Source organism: Haliaeetus leucocephalus, unplaced genomic scaffold (genome assembly GCF_000737465.1).
Source record: "Haliaeetus leucocephalus isolate CR32 unplaced genomic scaffold, Haliaeetus_leucocephalus-4.0 Scaffold228, whole genome shotgun sequence".
Lineage (NCBI taxonomy): Eukaryota > Metazoa > Chordata > Aves > Accipitriformes > Accipitridae > Haliaeetus > Haliaeetus leucocephalus.
The window spans coordinates 17,401,103-17,422,423 of NW_010972664.1; the positions used below are offsets into that span (position 1 = coordinate 17,401,103).

The 21,321-nt window shown below is 40.3% G+C and overlaps 1 protein-coding gene across 1 annotated transcript in view; it reads right to left on the reverse strand.

The window, feature by feature from the left end:
* The window catches only part of NME7 (NME/NM23 family member 7), a 90,684-nt gene that overhangs the window by 49,055 nt on the left and 20,308 nt on the right, over positions 1 to 21,321 (reverse strand). The window contains exons 3-7 of the mRNA XM_010567384.1: positions 20,657 to 20,823; positions 15,144 to 15,254; positions 11,417 to 11,467; positions 9,425 to 9,632; positions 5,991 to 6,096 (exon numbers count right to left, since the gene is read on the reverse strand). Coding sequence (XP_010565686.1) covers positions 5,991 to 6,096; positions 9,425 to 9,632; positions 11,417 to 11,467; positions 15,144 to 15,254; positions 20,657 to 20,823 — 643 coding nt within the window. The remainder of the gene's footprint in view (positions 1 to 5,990; positions 6,097 to 9,424; positions 9,633 to 11,416; positions 11,468 to 15,143; positions 15,255 to 20,656; positions 20,824 to 21,321) is intronic.

Below are 21,321 nucleotides of genomic sequence, written 5' to 3' on the forward strand. Positions count from 1 at the left end.
TCATGATAAAAAACAATTATATAGATACCTAGTCCTGAGAATGGTGACAAATCTGCACCTCTTCTATCCCATCCTCTTTTTCTTTTCCAGCTTATTTCCTTGCCTAACCACATACACGTAACTTCACTTAGCACACTACAGAGGTCAATTGGACATTGTCACAGCAATGCCTTCTCTCTTTCAAAATCCAACAAGTATATTGTCTGTCAGGAACAGCTCTTCAGTTGTTTGCAGTCAGGCATATAAGCTACTAAAATGCTGGATTTTGGTCCTTCTCTACCCACTCTCTCTTGTAAAGTAACTTCCTTTGAGATTCTACGTAAGTAAACCCTTGTTCTGTACCTGCTTGAGACTGAACTACTGTCCTTGGTATTCTTTTTGTCCAAGTTAGGTTTGTCTCTGGAGCAAAGAACTACTCTCTCAATTAAAATTTTTCCAAGTCTTCACATAAATAAGGAAATATGATTCTTAGGGTTACCTGTCATGCAGCATTTTGTTGATCAATATAAAGGTCTATGAATTTCTAAAGCAGTCCAGTAGGTATTAAGTTAAGATAACAGCACTCTTTAAGATTTATCATCCACTCAGAACAGGTCTAAAACCTTATTTCCACATAATATCTTTTCCACATGGGAAGAACCCACTCCCTTTGTTTTCTATGAGACTTAAGTTTTAGTTGAAGAATAATGTGGAAGACAGCACTGTAACTTTTTTTACCATTATCATTACAAAAGAGGGACAAGGGTTTAACTTACCAGCAATGTTAGAACAAAATCTCAAGCTTAAGACATACTAGGAGAACAAACCTGTCCGGGTAGCTAGTCTCACATCTAGGAGCTCTCAAGACCATAGAGGCTTCCTCACCTCTAGGCAGGCCTTTCAGTTTGCATCAGGTCCAATGAATTCCTCACTAGCAGTTTTGCTTTTCAAGTTCCTGGCACAGTTCTAGCCCCAAATTTGCTTTTGACAAAACTCTGACTTTAGGAGAACCCATGTCTCAGCTTGGGAGTGCAGAAAAGGAGGGAAGGATTTCACCTCTCACACTCTGTCCTGTAACCTAAGTACAAAATGTGAAATATAACAAACTTCTGACCTCAGCCTTTATAGCCTGATCACCACTGCTTTCATAATTTTTTCCCTGCTTGTTTTTCAAAGGAATTAAGGAAAAGCCACATCAAAGAAACTTTAAACCAGTCACAAAATACCAAATTCTAATTCCTACAGCAAACATGACTAAACTGTTACACATAAATACATTAAAGTTAATCCCACCCAGTGATCTACAAGGTGTTATTTCTGCCAACAAAACAGTACAGTCATAACTGTCCTCAGGGCATTAAACTGAAGTTCATCCACTTTGGTGCACTTACATTTTTGGCTTCTGAGCACTACTGCTAATACCTTCAGATCTAATAACATAAGGGGAATTACAAAAAGAGAATGTCTAAATGATTGCAACTGTGACCATGTATCCGAATTATCAGAAGCTCCAAGCACAAGAAGCAAGTGGGTTACAGAACACAGATCCACACTAAAACTCTCCAATTATTAAACAATTAAGCCCTATAGTCCTAGTAAACACACTGAGGAACTGTGCTTACTAGTTACCATCGTCCTCGACTGAAAACTGGTCTCAGGAGAAGACAAAGAGGACGCTAAAAGACACTGAAATGCATGGCAGATTCTAGAGGAGTCAAACCACATCATGTCTCCCCAACACACCGCTGGTCGGAACAAGTCTGCGTGGAGTAGCATCAGGTTGCTTTTGCATTCTTTCAGCTCCCAATAAAGAGGAATTGGACTGCTCTTGCAAACCCTCTTCAGAGTTAAAATACAACCACCTCACCACTGCCAACTTTCCAGCCAGCCAGGGAAGTGCTTCATCTCTGCCGGGAGGAGCCGCTAGAGAATGAGCTAAAGCTGTCTAGTCCAGAGTGCTAGGCTACATTGCCTTCAGTGGCCTTCCCAGCTGTTTTCCCATCTCTGATCCTCCACAGAAGACGTTATGCTGACACCAGACTGACAAAATAGCTCTTGCCTTACTTCTTTAAGAGGTGCGTATGACACACGGTCCTAGAGGGCTGGCGATACCACCCCTCCAGCATTACCAGCACCCTTGACAGCTGAAGTTAAACTTTGTGTAACTCCCCGGACACCCTTTATCAGGCCCCAGGTTTCCTCTGCAGCTTGGCAGACACTTTTGGTACTCATGCTTACAGGAGTTATCACGTGCGTGAGTGCTGCGCCAGGTCTTGCTGCAGGTGGTCAGGCTGTGCTGGTGCAGCTGCCTAGCAACAGATGTTTCCGTATACCCGTCATGAGAGGGTCAGCAAGGCCAGAGATAAAACCAGCGGTGATTTTCCACTGCTTTGTCACTGGATAGGAACCCTATAAGCCCTCTACGGTAATCAAAGTCAGTTTCTAAGAAAGGACTCTGTCAGAGAACTAACCAGTGTAAACTACAGATTAGGTCCAGCCTTTTGACAGCAAGGTATGCTTGCTGAAAAGCCTCCTAGCTTACAGCTGTGGTTAAAGCAAACCATCCTCCAGGATGGAAAAATAGAAGATTTTTTCCTTCTAAGAATCAGTTATGCAACAGACTCTGGAGGAAAAAGAAACACTGGGAAAAAGGACCAGAAAGCAAAATTCAAATCATGAATTCCATCAAAAGTTTCTGCAGAAATAAAGACTAAATCTCTGTATAAACTCAAGTATGTAAGTGAAACTTCACATAATTGTAAATGTGTAATGAGCAGATTATATTCATCGTAATTAGATAATCAAGTTCAAAGCCTCAGCAGCACATAGGAAATGGCAAAAAGGTTTATTTTTAGATACTCGATACCAAAAATTTGTGGAGCACAAATCAAATCTGCAATGCATAACAGGCTCTGCTGCTTTGACCCACATAAATTCCTCTCCATGCCTCTGCCTCTGCCAAGCCACCTTTTCACAATGATGGCCACACAGCATTTCCTTTCATCTCCAGCTCCTGGGTTTCCACTTACGTTCTGCCCACCAGAAACAGCAGGGTGGACAGCCACACCTAGAAGCACCATTGCTGGGGGTAAGCAAGTTGCTTATTTTTAAGATCAGGCAGTGTCCTACATGCAATTTTGCCAAGAGGGCAGCTCACAAGCTGCTATAGCACCTACTTCAACTGAGATACAGGAGATGTTGCTGATATAACCAGAATGTCTAGGGTATCACTGAACACAGTTGCTAACAGCCATTAAAAGGGAGATGAGATGAGCAGGGCCTCCCCACTCTGTCATGGATCACTGAGCACAAATATGTCAGCCCCTCCTTTCTCAAACTTTCTCCTTACAGATGCACAATCCATGGGGCCAACGTGCTCCACCTCTAATCCCTGAAGATGGGCTTCTGCCTTCTTGTCTGCTTGTTTCAGACAGGCACCTGGGAGTCCTCCTGAGCAGATTGTTTGGTCCCCCCAAACCCTTTCAGCATGCTATTCTCCAACTCCAAAACAGTCTGCACAGGGAAGGAGGAATGGTGGCACTCCCATAGACACAGCCTGCCACTGCCACACAGCATGCTCAAAACTTTAAAAGCTTTAAAATCTATAGGAGGCAAAGGCTATGCTCCTTCAACTTTAAAACAGTCAGTTTAATCATAATAGAGTAATTTCAGAAATAAGACTTCCAAAAACTGTTGCAAAGCTAGCGCACAGCTCTCTACTCTGTCGTGCATGGTTCTTCCTAGGTGTGATGATCCAAAGTGCACTGTAAGAAGACCAAGTGTACCAAAAGGGATGCCACTCAGTGATATTTTTGTTGTTACTCACAAAAATAGGCTGAAGGAGAATATAAGAAAGGCTAAGGAAGACAGAAGAGGACAGGCAAGGAAAGCCAAATCCGTTCCCCTGCAACATTCCTGGCCCGTTGGGCTGATGTTGGAGAGTTCCTGCAGCCCTTGTGAAGAAGGATCCATCTTGCCTCAAACTGCAGACTGGAATCAGTCTAGTTGCAAGATGAAGCCACACCAGTGCTCTCAGCCAGAGTGAGGCCACCACCCAGCCACAGCGACTCTTCCCTAAACCCAACTCCCCATCAGAAAGAAGCCAGACTTCTGGAAAGTTTACAGGATCTCCTCAATCTCATAATCTCTTTAAGAGATGCAGCACCTGTGGCTTTTGAAACATTCAAAGTAACATTGGAGAAAACAGGCAGGAACAACAGAGCTTAGTAAGGTAAGAGCACAGCCAGTCCCTGAATTCCAACATTCTTGATATTAATTTAAAATTGATAAAATGCTTTGCTGACTTAGAAAAGAAAATTCAGTTTTGGTTTCTTCATTCTCTTGAGGGTAGTAATCAAAGCTGTACAGACGGAGAACACTCACACAAGGTACACTGTCTTTCAAATTTTAGTTACTGTTTGGCAGCTGTGGTCTGCCTTTCCAGCCCTCTGTGGTGTGAGAGAAAGGACTATATATTGGATATTAAGCTCAACTCTAGTCCAGTCTTTCTAGCGCTCACATTGCAAAGCTGGGTGTGCACTTACATTTTCTGTTTATCTGTACCCATACCTCTTACTCTCTCTCACCACCCCCACCTCCTCCAGACACTCACACTCCCAGGCTGGAGTGCAAACACGGCCAGAATTTGTCCTTTGGTGATTCAGAATAATTCTGAGAAGTTCAAGAAAAAAGAAAGAAAGTAACAGACAGGGCACTATGAAATCTACAGAAATGAAGATTAAAAGTAGGAAGGAACAACCTGAGCTCACTAAGAGACAGTCTGAGTGCACATATGTAATAGAAATCATATACTAAGTAAGAAAGCACAGCCCAAGCTATCCACTTTGCTATTTTCACAATCAAATTAAGGACCCTAACAATCCTGCCACAGAAAAGTTTGTCCTCTGCAAACATTTAGCTACATAAGATCATAGTCCCAGCTGCTGCCCATATTTCTGTAAACAGAACATCACTCTGTCTTTGCTGCATGGCAGACTTATCAGTAGCAGATACCATGCAAGGCCTCAAAGAGATAACAGGCATATTATCAGCAGTGAGTGAGAGACTCTTTCTTGTGAAAGCCTTTTTTTTTTTTTTTTTTTTTTCAGCAAGCTCTCCAGACATCCCACTTGAGGTGTGAAAGGCCTGGAAACTGCTATGGCCACTTCTGCTGTTTCCATTTCAGCTATCCACAGAGAAGTGATTAAAAAGTTGCAGCGTGCTCTGCATCTTAGTAAGAAAAATCTCAATGCTTTCACACAGCCGTATTTATTCTGCACTCAAAAATACTGTTGCAGTTCCAGAGCCAAAATATTTTACTGCACTCACTGCTCCTACACATGCTCCTGTATCTAAGTAGAGGACACAAAAGTGAGATTATTTTTGCATGGTAACAGTTGGGCATTAAACATTTCCAATACTTATATGGTGAGCTCACAGGGCATTCTCCAGCACAGAAAGCACCATGGAGTCCAACAAATGCCTTAGGTCTTTGGCTCACTTTCATAAACAAGCCTTTTCTACTTTCCATCCCCACTGCATTCAGCAGAACAAGGTTCATATCAGCACAAATCTCCCTTTGTGAGTAGCTTTAATGTAATGTGTTACTGTGTGAGTGGAAGGCCCTGCAATATGGCCAGGTGTCCTGCTTTCACTCTGCCGTGAGGATGCTAACCTCCAGCAGATGAGTGTGGTAGGCAGACAGGAGCAAGGACACAGCAAGCTGTCACAGTAAGATTCATGAAATCTCATGTATATTTTTATCCTTCCTTTTTTCACCTTCCCTTCTTATTCTGAAATTAACCAGTATCCACATGGAAAGCGCACGACCCACTCTTAATGGAACTGAACTGCAGAAATACTAAAGGTGTATGAAAGACAACGTATCTACGCACTGTTGCATGTACTATAAAATATACCCTGTGCTCTTGCACTCTCATTCTCCCAAAAAAGGGCACAGGAATGATCATGAAGCACACATTGCTTTCACCTCCACTATTGGTATTGCTTACCTTCATTAACTGCATGAGGCTTAATAATGCAACAAGTACAGTTTGTGAATTTTGCGCTGCTGACTGGTCCATGACCTCCACTGGAGGGAAAGAACAACTCCAGCTCCTGAAAACAATTGTAATTGAATACATTTTAGATTGATCTAGCTGCATACATCAACTTTTATCGTAAGTAACAACATCTGAAGTATCCATAGTCACAGAAGAGAAACTTTAATTACAGATTTTTGTACTACAAATACTTTTTCCCTATAATATTCTCTCAAATATATCTTTCCCTCTCTGGCACCATTGCTACAATCATAAAAACATGATTTGAATATTTCTTGAAACGCTTTTCTTTTCACTTCTGCCATGCAATCCATTTCAATTCAGAACATTCAAAATGTTGTTGCCACAAACATTTAGTAGAGGTGTTCCCAGTTTTCTGAATTCTCTCTCTCTTCTGTCAGTATCTTTCCCAAATCCACTCGTATATACACATATTTTATCTTCCCTCTTTTCATATCAACTTTTCCACTATATGAGCAAAAATGCAACAACCATCCATTTCTCAGCATGTTTTCTTTCTGTATACAAAACTGATCTCCATCCCATTTGTTTAGATTTTTTTTCATTTTCTCTTAAACAACTAAACTTTGTCTAAAATCATTGACTCACACCTTATGCCTTATTGACCCTATTTATTTTTTTTTATCTTACTGAATTGAAGCTGATGAACTCAATTACTCTGATTTCTGGGATGAATCAAAAGAACCTCTTTGCCTCTGATCACTTCCTTTCTTCCCACCATCACTATTCAGGTATCACATAGCTTGGATCTTAGACCATACTGGGGTGAGCTTGACAGCCAGGTTTCTTTCCTCAGTGATATTTTTTCCCTGTTCACTGCCAGCTTCACACCTTCTCCATACCATTTATTCGCATATGTTACACAATCTGCCAATTAACACTAGTCAAATGCTCAAAACACAGATTCCATTTCAGACCTATTGGTCAAATTCAGTAAGAGAATTGATAAATTTCTATTTAAGAGAAATAATATTATCCTGGAAATACTACTACTGAAACTATCTGATTTTTTCCTGTGTAACAGTAGCAGTGCTAAAGGACATTTCCTGCAATTGCCTCATTTAATTTACTAGCTCAATTCAGATGGAATAGACTTAGCTATCTCCCAGTCTTTAGCTTATGGCACTCTGATGATTTCTGTAATGCTTACTTGAACAACTATACAACTCAAACAAATGGATCTTTCAATAGAAGGGAAAATGGTTTTTCTTTTTCTCCGAGCAAATAATCCACATTTTAAGTGGGCCCATCTGAGACAAAAGGGTTCATTTCCTACATCCTTCTACTGAAAAGATGCTGTATGCTTCAAAGACCTTGTATCACTCTAACTAATGTTTACTCTAAAAGAAGCAGCAAGGAAAAGGCAGCAAAATATTTACGATATTTAAGACTTTGTTTTATCCATTAAGAGTCATAACAGGAAAGTAACTAAATAACGCTGAAGGACTAGGATAATGAAATGCCAAACTATAACCAAGTGGAGCCTTAAAAAGAAAATTCTTTTCCTTTCTCTTTATTCCTCATCTAAAGAAATTCCAAAATTTGGCCTGCAAAGAGACACCAGCTTAGAGTATGCCAGAGGCATCCTTTCACTTGCCATTTAGCCACCAAAAGAACAATGCAGTCTTTCACTCTAACTGTTCGGTTTACAATATGTTCATTAAACATGGTTGAGACTTCAGCTTTCCTTCAGAAGAGTTACTTTAGGTCTCTTTAGCTTATATTTCTTTCTTTTCAGCAAAGCTTCTGTAAGACACAGCCAACTGGTTTCCACAGCAATTGCTATACAACCATATAATACTGGGCCTACTAAATTAAAACAGGCATAGGGGTATTCAATTCACAATTTTGGTTGATTTATTGAAGAGTGGTATCAGTGACACCACAAAGATGCACACACCTGCAAAAGTTCAGCAAAATAATCCCACAGCCATAAAAATGCTGCAAGATGAATGGGGCCTTCAAACACCATTTCAAAAATAATGAAATGCAAAAAGAACAACTTAAGCCAAAGCACATACTTATGCTTCTAATCAAAATTTTATGTGAATAGATACTCTTTCCTACACTCTTGGTTCAAAAGCAGGCACAGTTGTCATGGCAGTACACAGGAACAAGGAGAAACTTTCACCCTTATATATGAAGACATCCAGCTATTTAACCAGAACTACAAAGACTTTTCTGACTATAATTCTCCTTCATCAGAAAAGATCAATTTCATCCAAACTCTTTCTGACTCTGTACTGTTTTCATCAAGCCTGCCAGCAGAAAAAGTACTTCAGGTCCAGCATATGATTTCTTGCCAAAACCAGAGGCACACGGAGAGGTTCCAGCAGCCCAGGCACTGTGCAGATAAGCGAAATGAGTGCTTGACCAGCAGAAAACTGCCCACGCTTTGCAGTTAGCTTACTATGCCACGCAGCCTAACAGCCAGCTAGAAGAAGTGACTGGCTAACTCTGCCCTCACTGTCAGGATATAATCTCTACATATATTTTCTAGTATACAGTACTTGGCAGCTTATTAGGTATTCTGGGGCAGGTCTCTCTCCAGCTGTGCTACTGCGGCTGTTCCAATTTAAATAGAGGAAAGACTAGGATCAAGGAAGCAACAACTGGTATCTTTTCCGCACCGCTCTAGAGCTAAGGCACCACAGTGCAATACCAATCAATCATGAGGTAAACTTTATTCTTGCCATCATTTATCAGCATACATACCTACCCCACAACAACACACACAAATAGTCAACTCAATTCTGCAGAAATGTTGGTAGTATCTATCACCCAGTCCCTTGGCTTTTTCTTAGCACTAAGGAAAGACACACTGCAAACCAAACAAAAGAGAACCGAACTCCTCAAAGCCAAGCCCACTGTATTACCTCTCAAACCACAAAGCACTACAAAGTGGCCTGTTTTCATAATTATTCATTCTGAACAATAACAGCAGAGGAAAGTAGGCTGCAGGCAGAAGACTAGTGAGGACTGTGGAGGAGAACAGATAAGCAAAGCACAGGAGGGCACAAAAGGATTTAATTGTTTAATCCCTTTCTTTTTATGACCAACATTGGTAGGCTATAGGTAGATTACGCAGACTATGCAATTAACTCAATGTTTGTAATGTACAGAAGACATTAAAAATGACCAGGCATGCTCTCCTGATCAAAGTGCCCAAGGTTCCCCTTTGTGACGGAGATAAACAAGATTTCTGTTTTCAGACAGTGTATTTTTCCATGCTAAAAAGGATCCATGAAGAATATCTAAACTAGTTCTGAACTCAAGTGGGGAAAAAAATGAGGAATTCCTGACCCAGCTGTTACCAGATAATGTAAAAATAAACCTCAGCCAACAAACAGTCAAAAACTTACTTGAGCAGCTGAAGCAACCGAATCTGGGCCGTGAGCTGCATTTCTTAGGCCATCGTGTCCAAAGTTCACTCTAATGCTGTCTGGTGCATCAGTCTGAGCCACTGCAGAGTTTGCTGGCCCCAGTAACGTTTTCCATTTACAAACTGCATCATCTCCTAAGATTTCCATAGCAACAATGGGACCACTCGTTATAAACTGGAGAAGCTCACTGCAAAATGGAAACAGCACATGGTGATCCACACTACAAATTAAGACCAAAAAACCCATATGATCCAGTGGAGATGCTCAGAACTCAACTCGGCAAGGCCTTGAGCAACCTGATCTAACTTTGAAGTTGGCTCTGCTTTGAGGAGGAGGCTGGACTAGGACATGTGCAGACATACCCTTCTTATTACTGTCGTAGAAAAAGAACCAGATAATACAAATTTAGTCAAGCTACTCTGTAGTATGTTAGATTTCAGAAGAATTTTTAAAAGATCAGTACTGGCAACAGTGGAAGAGACCCTGCTAACCATTTGTTTGACAGGAACAATTCCTAAGCATGTCTTCTGCACAGCAGGATTTCAGGATTCTCACACATGACCTGTCTGCATTCCCCACTGACACAACTTCAGCACTGCTGTCAGTACGGATTGCTCCAGTGCCCCGTGGATCTCTCCTGTGGATTTTGCCCAGCCAAAATCCAAAGTGGGAAAGAAGGGAGAAGCAAGATTTAGAAAGTTTGCAGGGGAGAGGGGACTTAACCACACAGTGAGTTACCATATCCTGGCATAAGCAGAACTCAACTGATTTTAATGGGATGAATCTGAGTAAGGAGATGAGGTTGTCAGGAGCAGCCTGTCTCCTGTCCTGACGACCTCACTTATACGGAAAACAACCACCCAAAATTGGAAACCCAAGCATTCTATTTAAAAATTAAACAAAACACTGTAACTATAATTCTCTACCTTTACAAAACATGCATACCAACAAGCCTGCCTTTTCACTGTGTAGTCTAGACAGAACCAACAAAGGAGAAAGTTGACTCAATGCTTTTTGTACTACTTTCTTAAAAAAAGAGCTTTACACAATTATAATTATGGATGTGTATGCTTCTCCAACCATCTTCTTCCTAATGATCATTTATGCAATGATCAGCGGGCAAGGAGAGAAAAGAAATCCTACTAGTTCTTCGCTAAGGGAACGATATTGAAACTATGAAAAGTTACATAAACATAAAGAAACTACATAGGGAAAAGCTATTGGAACTCAGGTTCTGTTGGTCAGAGACTGCTTGTCTAGGATGCAGTTAAATGGCTTACATACACCCAAGAAAAAAGCAATTTCTACAACACTGCTTACTGTGCAGACTAATCCTGAATATTAGATAATTTTTTAAAATTAAATTCTTTAATACGAAAAACATTCTTTTCCAAACAAGGAGAATTGCTATTTTTCCCTACTATTCACTAGACTTACAATCTTGGGATCATAAGCATCAATCTGGTCAGTTATGGAAAGACTAAGGTTTTTCATGTTAGGTGAAGCATCATGGAAGTTTGATGTTTTGTCCAAGGGTAGCAGTACAGTAAACAACTGCACCATGCACTACCCTTTCAGTTACTTATGATTTGGGGTACTTGCTACCAAATCAATTCTCACAGCTAAGTGTTCTCCCTAGTTCTCATTACCTGCAAGCTCCACCCTGATCCTGAAGATGCTCCTTCCCTCGGCTTGAAGTTTCGCCTTGCTAGGAGCATTTTCACTTCTGAGACCAAAGACATTCCCCTGATATCATCAGGCTGTAAAGAGTGTCAGTTAAAACCCTGAATAGCTGAAATAAGGATCTGTCCCTGGAGGAAGATGAACAGGGTGCATACTTTGCAAAGGGCTCCACTCAGCTAAGACAAGTTCTGATTTTCCCATGGTTCTGCAGTACCAAATACAGCAAATGAATCCTGTGCATTCAATAAATAAGCTTAATACATATCAAGCTGAAATTGATATACCTACTTATAAAAAGGTTTTGACTGATGGTCTACGTAGAAATCAGCTGCTTCTTTTCTGGAAGAGTAAAAAGACATAGATATAGAAGTATAGATATAGCTACATACACACACACACATATAAACCCCTCTGAAAATCACAAACTCATTCATCAACATGTTTCTACAGGTAATGTTTTCCCAAGCTGGACAGATTGTGGGGTGTTCAGGTCCAGTAACAGAAACTACATTTAACTTTCTTTCATGTTTTGTGTGGCTACAGGTATAGCTTGTAGCTGACTCCTCCTTATGCTCCTGCTGTGGGAAGGAAGTAATGACTGAAGCCCGTAGCGTGGACTTTCAGGGTCACTGATGGTCCCCACATTCTCAGGTTAAGAAATAAATGCAACATAGTCACCTTCTTGCCAAGCCATTTGCTGTTATGTTGTTTTCATCCTTCATCTCAGTTTGAGTGTGTATGTTGGTTAATGAAGTTAGGTTTTAAAGCATAAACAATCTACCTGCTTCACTGGAACTTATTTCCTTATCAAGGCTAGTGTTTGATTACACTGGTGCACAACAGAATATTGCGTAACCTGGTTTCTATTCAGTATCCTCAAATGTTACAAGTCACATAGGCAGCACAATGCCCTCCAGATTAAAACTTGCTTTCTCCCACGCTTTCCCACTTGAAAACTCAATTTGGTCTTGGGGAACACAGCAGTTACTACACACTGCTTTCTCCCAAAGTAATGGAGCTTCTGTAATGAAGGGGGCTCCTTACTTTGCCAGGCAAATAAAGGCCACCAGGCATACACAGTATGTCTGTGCCACAGCTGTTACTTAGCCTTTAATCAGGTACTGGAAGCAAAAAGGTACTCTTTTCAGACAGGGTGGTGGTCCTCTCCAAGCTCTGCATTGCCACAGCCACACCACTAGCAGCGCTGGGCTCAGCTACCCAACCACACAAGTTTCAGAGACCATGGTGCAGACCCACCATCCATCCAGTAGTGGGCATTCCATCCTGCGGCTTTTCACCCCACCACCCCCTTGCAGCTAACCAAACTACTCTCTTCCCTGCTTTTTCTCCAGCTGCTTCTCATGTTTAACTCTTGCTTTCTGCATTGCTTTTTCTGCATGGCAACAGCTAGAAAAATCCATGGAGGTGTTCAAGTTATTTTGCAGCTTCAAAATTCCCTTTCAGAAGTGCAGGCTTGGTCTTGGCTTGCTCCAAATTGTGGTGTGTACCACCTTCTGAAGCTGGAGTTTGTAGAGGACAAGTTCTTCAGGAGGATTGACAGGTGAAAGGAAGCAATATTGCTCACCCCTAGTCTGGTACAAAGTTCGTAATTGAAGCAGAGCTGCAGGGAGACTAAAAATTTGGAAAATTATTTTTACCTGCATAAACAGTCTTCTGATTTTTTCCTGGTCTCCACGATTTTGCTCACTTGAGCAGCTCTCTTTAAAGAAAGAAATTACTTGCATGTTTTTCAAATAACAGATTCCAAGTATGAACAAAGGCATGGTTCTGTCATCTGCAATGGAACTTTTCACATCTCTCTCCCGTTTGCAGTCCAGACTTAAGCCCAATATTGCCAAAGGAAAGAAATAACCTCAGGAAGAACGTAAGAATTTAATTTTCCTAACCTTGACAAATATTTGAACAGTCAGAGCTTTCTCCAGTTTTTTTATCAAAATGACCACTTGCTCATTGGAACTGAATAATTCCTGGTTTGTTGCTTTCAGTTCAGTGTAAGTATAAGCCATTCAAAATTCAAAAGATTTTCATTGACCATGCTGCTAATATGCTTTCCTTCCATTTCTTAAGGCAGAAACATGATTTAAAAAATATGCTAGTCACTGGAACTCTTGCAATCTCAAGCTTCAAGCCTACGCTCTGCAAATAGCCTAAAGTTTTTGCTTACAATTCACTATTTCACCAGAAAATCCTCTTCTGAAACTAATTCACCAAATAATTTTGGAAAGCAAATATGAAAAAGGTATGCAAACAGATTAAGTGTTATCATTTCTGAATGTGAAGAAATATTTGAGGGATATATTTCTGAAACAAATTGAGCTCTACTACTCCGTTAAGAATTCCTTTTGCAATAAATATAAAACTGCAGTTGTGCTGTGTAACTTAGTTCCTTTTTCATTTCATCTCTCTCATTAAAGAACAGAAAACAGTGTTCATCTGGGAATAATAGACTGAACTGACATATGAGTAAATGAAGACACTAGAGAGCTGACCTGTGAAAGTGAGGGCAGGCACCTGCTTTGATATCTTGGCTACAATTTTTACAGAAGGCATGAATCTACTTAACAGTGATTGCCAGACAAATGTCAGTAATAATCCCTTTAAAGAAAGCAGTAGATGATGATGCTGGTTTGAACAAGCATGCCTGCAGACATCTAAGGGTAGAAGACTTTGGCAAAGCCATAGTTCTATCATTTTAAAATGGCACGGTCCCAAGAAACAGTGTATATAGCATGCAGAGCAACCACAAATACTCAAGACATTGTTTTAAATACATCCAATATCACAGCCCAATCTTGTGCTTATTAATAATTATTTTCAATTATACAAGACAAGCAGAAATTTTCATATTGCAATAGGCAATAAAAGTTCAAGTCTCAAAGTTTCTTCCCTTCAGTGTGAGTCAACTCTAAAGCACGTGACTTGGCTCAACAGTTCTTCCAAGTTCTCAGACACACACTGAAATAGAGAACCACTGAACACAACATTACAGGATCAAATCTCTCAGACTGCAGGAGAGCAAGCCAAAAAAAGCTGGCTTGAAAGACATTGTGAATTGTAAATCAGCATTAGAAACCTGATTAAACTCATGAACTGGAGTTGTTTGAGGGAGGATCTGGGACCAGTATCATCTAGCATTGCAACAGGTGAATGCAGAGACAAGAGGAGGAAGTCACATAGTTGTTTTGTCCATATTTCAGAAAGCCAAGAAGGTTTTGAGGTGGGGAAAATGATTCGTGACCTCACACAGAAACCATAAGTACACATGAAAATTGTATTACTTAAGACAGTTAGCTTTTCTTTTCAAAGACATGTTGTATATGAACAGGTTTGGCAAAGCAGCACCAGAGAAATAGTGCAGTAACTTTGGGGAAGTCTTCTAGGGTAAATCATGTTTTCTTTCCTCTGCAGCATGCCTTTTTTAAAATCTTGTGGCTCAATGAGATAAGTGGAGAACAGTGACATTTGGGCGGGATTAGGAAGATACATGAGTAAAATGTGTCTAACTCTGCAACAGCATCAGAAGATCACTTGCTTTGCCTGGGACTTCCAGTCATTAAAAAGCAAACAAGTTTGGGCTCTGAGAGCACAAATTAAGCTAATGGATTTAGCGAGAGCGAACAAACCAACTACTTTAACGACAACGCTGTTATAGTCAGCAATATGGTTTGTATCAGGAAGCCATGAGGCAAGGACATACAGACATGTCAGCATTAAACACTGCTGAATTGCTAAAGCTACAGTAGTCACCTTGGATTCATACAGAGACATTACATATTTAATCACCCATACTCATTTGCACAGAACCTTTTAATACTTCGCTTAATTCTCTACATGCTTTCAGAAACTTACATGATTATGAAACTGATGAGTCTTCCCTCTATTACTCACTGGAATGGATTTGATGTGTGGAACAACACAGGATAGCTTCAGAGAACGTTCTTAACTGCAAAAATAATATTTTCATACAATAGAGCTAACCTTAAAAATTCCTTACCTTGAAAGCACCATCATTTTGGCCTTAGTTATTGTAAATCCTGCATTAATAATGATATCAATTAATTCTCCAATCTTGGGCATTGCATCAGGTTTAATCAAAGCCAGTGTTCTGGGGAGGCAAAAAAAAAGGTAGAGAGATACAGCCAACACTACTTTCCTTAAAGGATTTGGTGTGCATGTTGCGTTTATATTCAGACAAGAAACCATCACATCAAAGAGAGAAATTCCGCCACAGTCAAACATCCTAGTCCCAGTGTCTCATCAATTTCCACGCTGTTCTTGAATGCCTGCGCAAGACATTATTCTGATAAGAACTAGCTTTGCACATTATAATTTCCTCTGCTTTCTAACCCAAGTCAGCCCACAGTGTTCCACCAGCAGTCAGTATTTACTGGCTTCTCCCTTCACTCTCAGAGCAAACAATTTGACCACTTCTTCCTTAGCTAGTGTGTATCTCTATAGCTCCTCACTCATGGCTCTAGCTTAGAACACAACTGATTGGTTCATGTCTCCCTATGCTTGCTCAGCTCCCTTTTTTCCTAATGTTAATCATTATATACATAAAAGCTAAGCTGTTAAAAATCCCTGTTTAAAAATACTACTTGAACATGTGCTTCTTCCATAAAACTCAAAGTGAAGTGATTGTTTTATTATTACTTTTAAAATATTTGGAGGCCTTAGTGAGAAGAAGGTCCTATTGTGCTTGGTACAGTACAAACATTTCATGGTATACAATTTGCATGCCAAATACCTGACACTGTTAATAGACACAATAAAAGGTTGGCAGAGGAGGTATTACGTCTCTTATACTGACTGACAGCTATATTCTAAGGGAGACCAATCAAAAAATCTCTACACTCTCCCCCACATCTTTGTTTCCATGTACATCCTGTCTTCTTGATAATTATCTTTTTATACTGTACATCCCTAAGGCCAGGACTGTTTTATTAGTGCACTTTACATGGCACCAACTACACCATAGCACTAAACATGTTATTAATAAAAAATAACAAGCACAAAAAGAAGCGCTGCAAAATGGCATTTTCTATTTGCATTCATCTTGTGGTGAGTCAGCCTCAAATGTGCTCAGCTTACAAATCAACAGATTTATTCAACCCTGTATCTCAGAAACTCCATGTATCTGACAATCCTAAAGAGGTCTTTCCATCTTTTACAATAATGAAGGCTACCCAAGATAGAATTTTTTACTGCAGTACTTCCCTAAATGAAAGGCAAATAATTGGAAATTTCTCATTTTATATACCAGCATAGCATGGAAAGCAGCCTTTGGGTTAGCAGCCATATATTCTAGCCAGGGCAAATATGCTAAGATTACAGGAGATGGATGAACTTCCACTACATTTACTTTGAATCTTAAGTGACCCCACATTGACAGACAGACTGTCTTTCAGGAACAGAGAGACTATCTATTTCACAGCAATTCTAAAGGAAGGGAGGTGTTAGGACAGGAAATGTGACATATGTTCAAATCTTCCTCTTTACATTTCACTTGAAACTGAGAGAGAGACGTAGATGACCTTCAGACCTCAGAAACAAACAGAGATTTCCTCAAGCATCAGGAAGCTCACATACACAGACCAGCTTAGGCCCAGATCCGTTGGGAAATATGACACAAAAAGACTGATGGTCTAAGGGTGTAACCTGAAGCTGCATGAGAGTAGTCAGCCAAGCCTATGCTTCAGTCCACTGCAGTGCAAACTAAAGTTGGTTTAGCCCTATCTTCAGATCAGGAAAGGCTGACCTCTGGCCAACATTCAACACAGTTTGCCAGCATACTCCATGCAGCCTACAGTCTGTAGCCTGCTCCCCTCTTCCCCAAGGATTTCACAGCTCCACCTCATTTTGTGATATTATTTATCATAGGACAGGGTGCATCACATCAGGGGGAGGAGCTGTGTGCTTGACTGATGACATGTACCCACCTGGTCACAGAATGCATGACCTGCATCCTGGCATAAGAGGTTCTCAACTCTGTCACCTACCATGAACAGTAAGGATCAAACCACTGGAATGAGATCTCCAGTGCCATTTGCATTTCCTTGAGGAATACTTTTTTGAATCTATACTATTTCACAGGCTATTTGAGTCAGACTGCTAATGCTAGAAATGTCCCTTACTTTCGTAATTTCAAGCGTTCTAGTAAAACTGTAATTCCTACTAATATGTAATGAAATATTGCATTATGAAGCAATTTACCTAGAAGACATTATATAAACTGCAATGAGCAACACTTACAACATCTCTTCTCTAACACTTTAACATTTCAGTGTGAGCTTCTCAGAGGTATGCAGGATAAGAAAAGTATAATTCAGGAAGCTGAAGACCGTTTCTGAGATTGGATTTTGATCCATGCCCTATTTTTAGTTTTAATTAGGAATACATTTCTTGTGGTTTGACATGATGCAGTCTGCAAAGTACATTTTGAAACAGCTTTATGTCTAGGAACAAAGGAGAAAGAATGAAAATTAAGCTCATTTGCTTACATTTTCAGAGGGACTGTACGACAGTACCGCAATGAGTACTGAAACAACAGAAGATGAGAACTGATCAAAGGAACAGTGCACAAAGCATGCTGTGGCTATGCTTTTGAGATCTACTTATTTCTAATAATAGGACTCTTGCATGTACAGTAGCTTATGTCTTGTAGAGGAAGAAACACTGATTATGTCAATGACTAGAAGCGTAAGAATAACATATCCCAATCAAAAAAGAATTCAAATACTTCTGGTTGAGACACAAGCTTTCTAACACCATTTTCAAAACCAATGATATTAACTGACTCTAAGTATAGTCTACTTAGACAGGACACACTAGTCAGATAGATTTTACCTGAGGTTACAACCACCCAGGATCACAAGTGAAAGATGACAGAAACAGAAATTCCTGTCCCATGCCAGTGATTCCTTATGTGGTACCCCCTAAGTAAGCACATGCTTACTTACCCATTTTAGTCACTGTTTGTGATGGTTTCCTTATGATACACTGGGAGGGGAGCAGGGAAGAACACTCAAATATGTCTGTATTTAAAAATTGACCTGTAGGGTTCGGCGTTCGGAAGATCTCGCGATGTCACGGAAAGTTAGAGGGTTAGTCGCAGCCTTATGATGTATCTGTAATCCCGCCTACCCTGGTTAGTATAAAAGGAATTGACTGCGCAATAAAAGGGGGAAGTTGGCGCTCACACTGTGTGTGTTATCTGTCTCTTTCCCTGGTCTGGGGTTGATCAGTGATCTAATCGTGGCACCTTGACATGCGGCGAACGCTACATTGACCCAAGACTTAAGCAAAGTAGGTGTAGAAATTGAAACTCCATAGAACTGTCTTAATAATTTTAGCCTAATTCCAGGAAGGGCGTGTGCAAATCCAGCCTCTTTTTACACATCTGTTTTGTACCTCATGTACCTGGGGTCACATTCACTTGCTTTACTAACAAAAACAAATGTCCCTAAATCAAAACATACAAGTTTTTTTATATACATTCCTCAGTGACCCTCAATGGCCTTTGCTGAGCCTGTCCGCATACATATTCAGTGACCAAAGAACATATTTCCAAAGTCGAACTGAACAGCTGATAGTGCCGCAGAGCACAAAGACAAGAAAAAGATGGGGAAATATTCTGCCTCATACAACATCCTTAAAAATATTAATAGAATTCCAACTACAGATTATTTTAGGAGTTATCACATATTGCAGAAATCTTACTATATCTATCTAACTAATAGCTGCTGTAAAACCTGCTAGGAACAGGCCAAAAAGACAAATACCTCATATGCAACTGTTTTGCCCAAGGACTGTTTTACTATGACCCTGTTTACCCAGTGAAAGCTTCTGTGAAGAAACTGGATTTTGAGGATCCCTTGCCTATTTAAGACACCTTTCACTATGTTCCTTTGGGCTATTCTGAATATGTACCACCACTTGCCTATCTATGTTATCTTTCAGCCAACATTCCTAAAATGTTTTCCAAACAGCTGACATGTCATAAATTCCCTTTCTTCCTTTTGTAGAGCAGTACAAAAATTCACCCCCTCCCAGGACCACTTCAGTGACACAACTATAGTGTTGCTGTATAGATGGCAAGTACCCTTACCAGAAGAAGAAAATGTCATTTTATCACAAGCTGCCTTTCTTGATATAACTGCATCAGCACCAGGGCTTATGCTAGTTTAGGCAGAGCAGGAAATACACAACTATAAAAAGTTACATTGATATAAAAACCATAAACAGGACAGATGTAATCTACCCAAGGTTCCACTGAGGAACAGAGAGAGTAGCCACATATACAGAAGCTGTCCTCTGGTGTTCTCCACCTCCTTTGCTACTCTTCCACCATTCCCAAAACCAGCCTGGAGAAAAAGTACCTGGAGAACTCCTTCTGGAAGGATATCATGGCAGTCATTTCCACGGCAATATTTTTGTGAGGTTAAGACAAAGATGCGTGTTAAAACTTGCAACTCTTCCTGTATGTCTGGTTATGTACACCTCTCCAAAAAGAGTTCAAAATAAGCCCAGTTAGTGGGAGGGAGCATTAAAGTAGATGAATAGGGCTTACTGGAACATCATGCCTAAGAAAATATTCTGTGTTCTCTTCAAAAAAAGCTGGAGCAAATTATCAAAATTTATTAATTTGCAAATTCAGAGATTACCTGCACTGCAGTCAAACCAGATTTAAATTCCTTGTAAATTAATCTGTCATTTTAAGTCTCTCCTGATTTTTTTTTCTTGGATGGGCTCTTACAGTCTTTTGCAAAGCAAGTCTTTCAATCAAAAAGAGATTATGAGTCTTATCTTTATCCATTATAAACAAAATTTGTCTTAACAAACAAGCCTATAAGTTTTATTGACATTCTTACTTTATACTTCCTGTGCTCATGCACATAGAGTTTAGGAGGTGCTGAAAAAATTCACAGAAAAAATCCTCCATAGTGAGAAAAACAATGGAGAATGGGAATGGGCCTCTCTCACTCCTGTTCCTACTGTTTTCAGTTACTACTACTAACACAGCATAGATCTGATTGGTAAGGCACGAGGCTTCTGCACAGATCCCAGAGAGACAGGTACTAGTTTTGCAAGATCCAGGCCTTTTGAGCCCAGCACACATCAGGGTTACCATATCAATTCTGCCCCAAGAGAATCCATATATCACAAGAATCCTACTGCTGCCTGTCCTGGGGGAGTAACAAAGCTGAACAGGACCCCCTGTTTTCCTCCTCCCCCTCTTCTCTCCCAAGAGACCTAGAGGAGGCAGCAGCTGACACCATGGAGAAGCTGGCCTTGCAGATTTATCACATAGCAATGGGTTTGGCCACAAGCAGGGCCACTTTGCTTCTCTCCAGCTATCAGTATGCCAGATCACTTCAAACTGCATGCAAGCTTGCAGCTATCTCTTCCTCTCCCCATAGAGCAGAAAAATTGCCTCATTTCCAGCAAAGAACAACTACTTTGAAATCCCAACCACAGAGGAAGACTTCAAAAAATGTGATTTCTTACCTCTCTTTGCGGCTCCCCAGCTTGCGGGCTGTATATTGATCCCCATAGTCCACTAAGGATAGATGACGGGAAAAAACAGTAATTTTGTTGCCCACAAATAAATCCTCAAGGTGTAAGCTCTCATACTTGGTGCGCTTCAGAAAGGTGCGACGGTTCTTCACATCATACTGCAGAGAAAAGAAGATTAAAATCTACCATAGCAAGAGATTTAAGCCGTGGGCAAACTCAATATAATTTTTACTCCACCTTCAGAAATTTCCATAGTACTGTGGGATTGAATCTGATCACTAAATTGATTTAATTCCTAACCTTTTGAACTTACAAGTGTACCAGGAGAGCTTAGACGATTAAACCACAATTATAAATTTATTCCATTTAAACAGTCTCAGGCTGACAGCTATCTTCACATTTTTTATTTTATCATTTGCTTGTGCTAATTCAAGCTGTGATAAATGCCTAGTGGATACCTCTGCCCAGCCTCACTGAGAGTTCCCCCTAGCAGATCTATGCTGTTTCACAGACCAATGGCTCGCACCAGGAATGATCAAGATACACACTGTGGCAGGGCTCCTCTTCCGGGCATCGTTCAGTGATACTACGCTTTATTTGACTGCATAAGACTCAGAATTAGGGACGGATGGATGATTGCAACACTAGGTTGAGAC